General features: G+C 33.4%; 1 protein-coding gene across 1 annotated transcript; it reads right to left on the reverse strand.

The window, feature by feature from the left end:
• Positions 1-2252: 2252 nt before the first annotated feature.
• Positions 2253-5078, reverse strand: LOC106388407 (phosphoinositide phospholipase C 7). The gene is made up of 9 exons (XM_013828473.3): positions 4539-5078; positions 4265-4461; positions 4054-4189; positions 3776-3964; positions 3447-3682; positions 3183-3300; positions 2948-3091; positions 2779-2865; positions 2253-2706 (listed from the first exon to the last, which is right to left on the reverse strand). Exons 1-9 carry the CDS (start codon positions 4833-4835, stop codon positions 2413-2415), a joined length of 1698 nt encoding a protein of 565 aa, XP_013683927.2. The 5' UTR covers positions 4836-5078; the 3' UTR covers positions 2253-2412.
• Between the last annotated feature and the right edge of the window lie 1629 nt (positions 5079-6707).

Here is a 6707-nt window from a genome sequence, read left to right on the forward strand (position 1 = left end):
ACCTCAAAATACATTTTACGTCAATTACATGGTTTAGATACATGAAAGGTAGCCATTAAAATACCTGCATCATTCAAAGTATTATATGTAATTGTTTTATAATATATGTATGGAAAATTTGCAACTAATTTGTGACTTGTTCGCTTTTAACTAAACCAAGTAGTCGCAACATCGTTGCAAAGCTACAGCTACCATTTTGCAACTACGAGTATTACATAGTTTTGTGACTAATTTATAACTACAAGTTCGCAACAACATATGTAGTTGTAAATTGGTTTTAATAATGCTACTGTATTGCGACTATGTTGACTAGTTACGAAAACGTCACAAATGTGTTTCAAAAAAGCAACTTAAATACTACAATTGGTTGTGGTTGCATATTTGCAACTAATCTATGACTTATTCTTTGTAGTTGTAAAATAGTTGCAAATTAGTTTGAAATTAGTCACATAATTTTGCAACCACCGGTTGTAGTTGCAAGAGAAGTCTCTAAATTGTTGTTTTCTTGTAGTGTTGGTTTTGATTCTGATCAAGCAAACTCGTGTGAGATCTGTTTTAGAGCCAAGCAGACTCGTTGTGTTTTTCAAAATAGTTCTAATAAAGCTTCTTCTGCATTATCTTTGATACACTGTGATGTATGGGGTCCTTATCGAACCTCTTCGTCATGTGGAGCTAAATACTTTCTAACTATTGTCGATGACTACTCTAGAGCGGTGTGGATTTATTTAGTGTTAGAGAAATCCGAAGTTTCAGAGCTCCTAAAGCAATTCTTTGCTCTCTGTGAGCGGCAATTTGGGAAACAAGTTCAAAAGATACGAACTGATAACGGTTCAGAGTTCTTAGTACTTCGGAAATACTTCAAGGACAATGGTATTGAACATCAAACTTCTTGTGTTGACACACCACAACAGAACGGACGCGTTGAGAAGAAACATCGACACATCCTTAACATTGCTCGAGCGTGTCTGTTCCAAGCTCGCCTTCCTCCATCATTTTGGGGCGAAAGTATACTCACAGCAGCTCATCTAATCAATCACACACCATCGCAAGTTCTCCATGGAAAAACACCTTACGAGCTCCTCTTCAATAAGAAGCCTGAATTCGATCAACTACGAGTCTTTGGATGCTTGTGCTTTGCACATCGCCGGTCCAGAGATAAAGATAAGTTTGGCGATCGCAGTCGAAGATGCATATTTGTGGGTTACCCCTATGGCAAGAAAGCATGGCAGCTCTATGATCTCACTACAAAAGATTTTTTTTTGAGCAGGGATGTTGTTTTTTCTGAATCAAAGTTCCCTGATGTTGATTCAGAGGATTACGTTAGCCCTCCTACTAATTACTACGATAATACTATTGAGGATTGGCTCTTACCGGCTCCTCCATCCAGGGGGAGTTCACCACATGCCCAATCTGATCTACCTACTCCTACTTCGCTTAATAATAATACCAGCAACGTCCCTACTACCACTACTACTGATCAGAATACGGTGTTACAGACTGAGCAGATTGATATTACAAACTATTATAATAAGCTAAAAGTCTTGTCTTTCCCAAGGGAATTTGATCCTAGTGATACCATGACTGCGTTGAACATAGCTATGGGATAAGCACACTTTACTGCTGAAGAGAAAGATGCAGGATACTATCAATTATTTGTTGAAAGTCTTAACAGAGCGGTTTCGACGTGGTTCTTAAGGCTCAAGGGGCTCCAAATGTTTTCACAAACTGTCTACCGGTTCTTTAAACATTATCTATGTTTATCCAGTAGCCCAAACGACCAAGCATTGCGTTAAATTACCTCAGTCGTTGCTCCAGTCGGTATCATTGGTGAGCCAACTAGCATGGACATTGATAGTACTGATGTGGACACTGATCTCACATTGTCGATTAGAGGCTTCCCATCTTACAATATTTGGATGACGGTAAGCTACCTGATGACAAATGAGAAGCACATCAACTTAAAATATGAAGTGTCCATTACATCACAATAGATGGTAAACATTACAAATGGATTGCCAATAAAGTCATATTTTCATATATCCACGGGGAAGCAATTAGGCTGGTTATGGAAGAAACACACGAAGGAGCAAAATGAAATCATTCCGACGGACGAGCTTTCACCCTAATGTCAAATTGCCTCGACTGGTTTAGTCCCTCGCCGAGTTGAATGACACATCATAGTGTCACAGAAAACTTGTTCTTGTATAATCAGGCTGGAATATTTTGACGAGTAGAACAATACACGAACTGTATCACAAAAAAATGTTGTTGATATATAGATAGATTTTTGAGAAATTATAAACAGACTCTAAGATGTGCAATCAAGTGAATGTCACAAACTTTATTAAACCAGCACAAACCATGAACCGTTACAAACGCTAAAATCGAAAACCATCCTTGCAAGTTGCATAATTACACAAAATCGAACCGCACAAGAAGCTTCACGGATCTACACTTGACCCCATCCTCGTTATGCAGAGGAACGGCACGTATTCCTTGCCTCAGTTCCGAAACTGGCAAGCAAGTTTGACCTCCAAAATCATCTTTCTCCGACATGTCATAGTCAAGTACTTCTATACGCAGAAGAGCAAGCTGTGGAACTGTTAACGGAAACTCAAAAACCTCCTCCCAAGCTGGTATCCAATCATCTTCTAAGGTTTTCGTCTTCTTCATTACAGTATCCACGGGAACTCCAGCAATTCCGACCTGAGAAAATCAATCCGAAACATTGTATCAGTTTCAGCCTGGAAGTTAAAACTTATGGTGAGAGTTTCATACCCTGGCATAGAAATCAGGTGGGGAATAACTATCGAAGTGTGTGCGGGGAAAATCATCATACCATCCTTCTCCCATGTATATAGTTACCTAAAAGATGTGTAAAGAAATTAAAAAAACATTATAACTTCATGAGTTTTTTTTTAACAGAACAGATGATATAGTCACTGACCCTTAGTGTTGTTTTGACAGGTAATGAAGCTTGGGGGTCAAATATAGCGTTGTTGTTAAGCAAAATATCGGGTTTCTTGACGTAGCCACATCCTCCGTTGGCTCTAAACATTCCTCGCATTATCCACAATGATTTTCCTTGTCCCTGTACAAGGAAAAGTCATATCAAGAATTCTAAATTTTCGTGCAACTATGATTTGATCTATTGTGAGAATGTAACACAATGAAGAGGAAACCTGCATATTGAAAGCCACCATTTGAGCACCATGGCTCCAACCAACCAGAGGGTCGTAGTTTGATGACATAATTCTAGTTCCTTTTGGGTAAATCCGAAGCACATTCTGCTGAGTAAACCTACATTACTTCATAATTAGCTCAGTTTCTTAAAACATAGGGCAACTGAATATGTTGTTTTTTATTATTATTATTATTATTATTAAAACAGTAGTAACCTTTTTTTTTGAAGAAAAATATTAGCTAGCAAGAATTCATGAGGATACCTCACAATCTGTGTGCCATATTTTTCTGATGCATCTTCAAGTTGTTCTTCACTCAAGCTAAGCCGTCGTACTTTATCAGGATCCACTTTCAAACATTCAGTCATTCCGCCTTTCGGTTTCCCAGCTTGGATTGCAATCAGATGCTTGTATTCCGGTGCTGCACTCTTCGTAACCTGGTCTACTTCATCATCATCATCCTCGTCCTCATCTTCATCCTCATCTCCTTCTGAAACATTCTGTAACGAGAAAGAACTATATATAAAAAGAACTTGACGTATGAAAAACCCACAAAACTAAAACAAATTAACATGATGTGTTGCTTCACAAACCTTGTCACCACCACCTGAAGTGTTGTTACCTTTGTTCACAACATGCTCATGTTTTGATTCCTTATACTCTTTGGGAGGTTTGGTCGAAATGAGAATACGTTTTTTCAAAAAATCGGGCGATGGGAGTTCCTTTAAGCATTCTCCCGGAGGAGGAGCAAACAACATGTCTCCAAATGTTTCAGTAAGCATCTAAGGTTAACACAGCAAAGATAAAATAAAATAAGACCATCTAATGTTATCATCACAGAACCGCAAAACAAGCTCTCACACACACACACCTCAGCAACTTTAGCCTGGAGTTGTGGAGTAAGATGGTCTTCAAGAGTTACAACAACGGGATAATCAGATACATCAAAGGCGTGCGCTTTAATAGCTCTAAGACATTTGATCAGCTCCACAGGTGACGTGAGAGTCCTATATGATATTGGTTCAATAGACTTTAATCAAAATACCAGAAGAGAATATCAAGCACTTAAATGACGACTATACCTTCCATGAACAACATCGATACCGTCTTCATCAGAATTTGGCCAAAGATCCAATTCAATGACCTTGACACCTTTTTGCAATGCTTCTATTATTGGTACTTCACTGCAGTCACTACTCAGCTGATTACCCGTTAAATACGAATTATGCCCCGTGAATATAAAATAATGTGACAATGGATCATCCATGTCTTGATGCACCTGCAAAAAAAAAAAAAAAAAAAATACATTTCAAGGATCATTAATCTCTGTAAGAAAAGTTAAGAGAGTATTATTACCGCATGAGAAGCGATAGGAGAGTTGTCAACACCGAAAAGATATTTAAAGAAATTATCAAGGTGGAGACAATTGCGATGAAGAAGAGAGGATGAGGCATTGACGATCGCTTGAGCTTCCTCTCTCGTCGCTTTATCTTGTTTCTGAACGTCTGTTAGAAACCTAAGGAGATGATCGACAGACATGACCCCTTTCTCGGAGTAATTCTCGAAAAGGATCTTGACCTCAGGTGGTGCCACCGATGCTGCGTGATGATACTTCCGACGGAAGAAGCCGAATCTGTACGTTTGGTTCGACATTGTAATAACACACAAAGGGTCCCTCACTGCAAGGATTGGAGAAGAAAAAGAAGCAGATTGAAGAAATGATCTCTCTCTTTCCTTCCTTTGTGTTTTTGTTGGATGATCTCTGCTTTATTTCTCGTTTATGGTTTCATCGTAAATTTGACTTTCCACAAAAAATGGTTGGAAAAATAATTCTCAAAAGTAATAATTGGAAGAGTTCTTTTCTTGCTGTAACCAGCGTGGAAGATGGAATCGTATACGGAGCCCTATTATTTAAAAACTAGGAAATAATTCACCTCTTGCCCGAAATGTGATTATTAGTTTGCGGATTTGAATGTTTTGTAACAATGTATTTATTATAGTTTGTCAAATTAAGATATTTTTTCATCATCAAAAATTGTATATGTGTTTACTGTTAAATATTTTTAAAGAATAATTATTTTTGAAAAAGATGATTATGACTATTTTAAATATCTGTTGATATTTTGTATTGAAATTTTTTACTAAAATTAGTTATATATAATATTCATAATTCAGTTTTTAATAAAAATGAGTTTTGAAGGTATGTAGTTTTGAAACATTTGATTTTTAAATAATTTATAGCTAAAGTCATATGTCTTTATTAAGATTAAAAGATAAAACCATATGATTGTTACACATTCTCTAGATGTTCATATTCAAATACATAGGAATATAAAACTACTATATCAATTATATAAATTACTTTTGAAATGTATTATATAGTTTATAAATACTTGAGTAATAAAATGATTTTATGAGCATTACATATATTTTATATAAATCACATATTTAATTACCATAAATTAAATTATGAAATATATTTATATAATTTGGATACTGATAAAAATTGGTTCTAGAAGTGATTTTTTTACTCATAAAATAAATAAAATAGAAAATCTATTAACGAATCAAATTATAATAGTTTTTCTAAAACTCAAAGACACCTAAGAAAAAATTAATTAAGTGAGTTCTCATTTAATATAAAAATATTTTCAAAATACATTTTATAAATTAATATATAATCTTCTATAAATGACTTAGAACATCTTATAATAATTTAAAACATCTGATAAGTCAATATAAATAATTTTATAAATTTATTTATAATTTAATAAATGATTTATAAAGCATGAATGGAATTTATTAGACGTTAATAGTTATAATGATACTGTATATACAAATATAAAATCATTATATCAATTCAAATAAACATTATTGTTTCTTATTTTATGTAATTTATAAATATATAAAATATTTGATCACATTATTACTCTGTCATAGTTTCAACAATTAGTTACCATAAATAATTATTTCTAAAATTATGTAGATTATTTTGAAAGTGGTAATTGAATTATCCTTTCCTTTTAGATATAATTATAATAAATAAAATTAAAAATCATCGATCAATCAAATTATAACAATTTGAAGAGTTCATTTATGATCGACACGTAATAAAAAATGACTTATGTGATTTCTCAATCAATATATAGTAGGTTTATATCTTTATAAATAATTTATAGCATTTTATAAATTATTTTAAAATTCTGATAAATTTATTCTTTAAACAACAATAAATAATTTAAAAATAATATTAATAAACATGTTTGGATTTTTTAATATTTAAAATAGTTATTATATAATTATATTCGTATACAATTCATCAAGTAGAGTATAAAACTATTATAATTATCTTCTATAAAATTTTGTTCATTATATTTTATAGTTTATAAATATTAAAAGTAATAAATAAAACATTACTAATCTTTCTATAAATTCGACAATTAGTTTCCATAAATTGTTATTTGTAATATTCTTTAGATTATATGGCAAAAGATGTTAAATGATTTTAGACTTACCTTAATTTTT

The sequence above is a fragment of the Brassica napus genome, chromosome A4, assembly GCF_020379485.1.
Source record: "Brassica napus cultivar Da-Ae chromosome A4, Da-Ae, whole genome shotgun sequence".
Taxonomy (NCBI): domain Eukaryota; kingdom Viridiplantae; phylum Streptophyta; class Magnoliopsida; order Brassicales; family Brassicaceae; genus Brassica; species Brassica napus.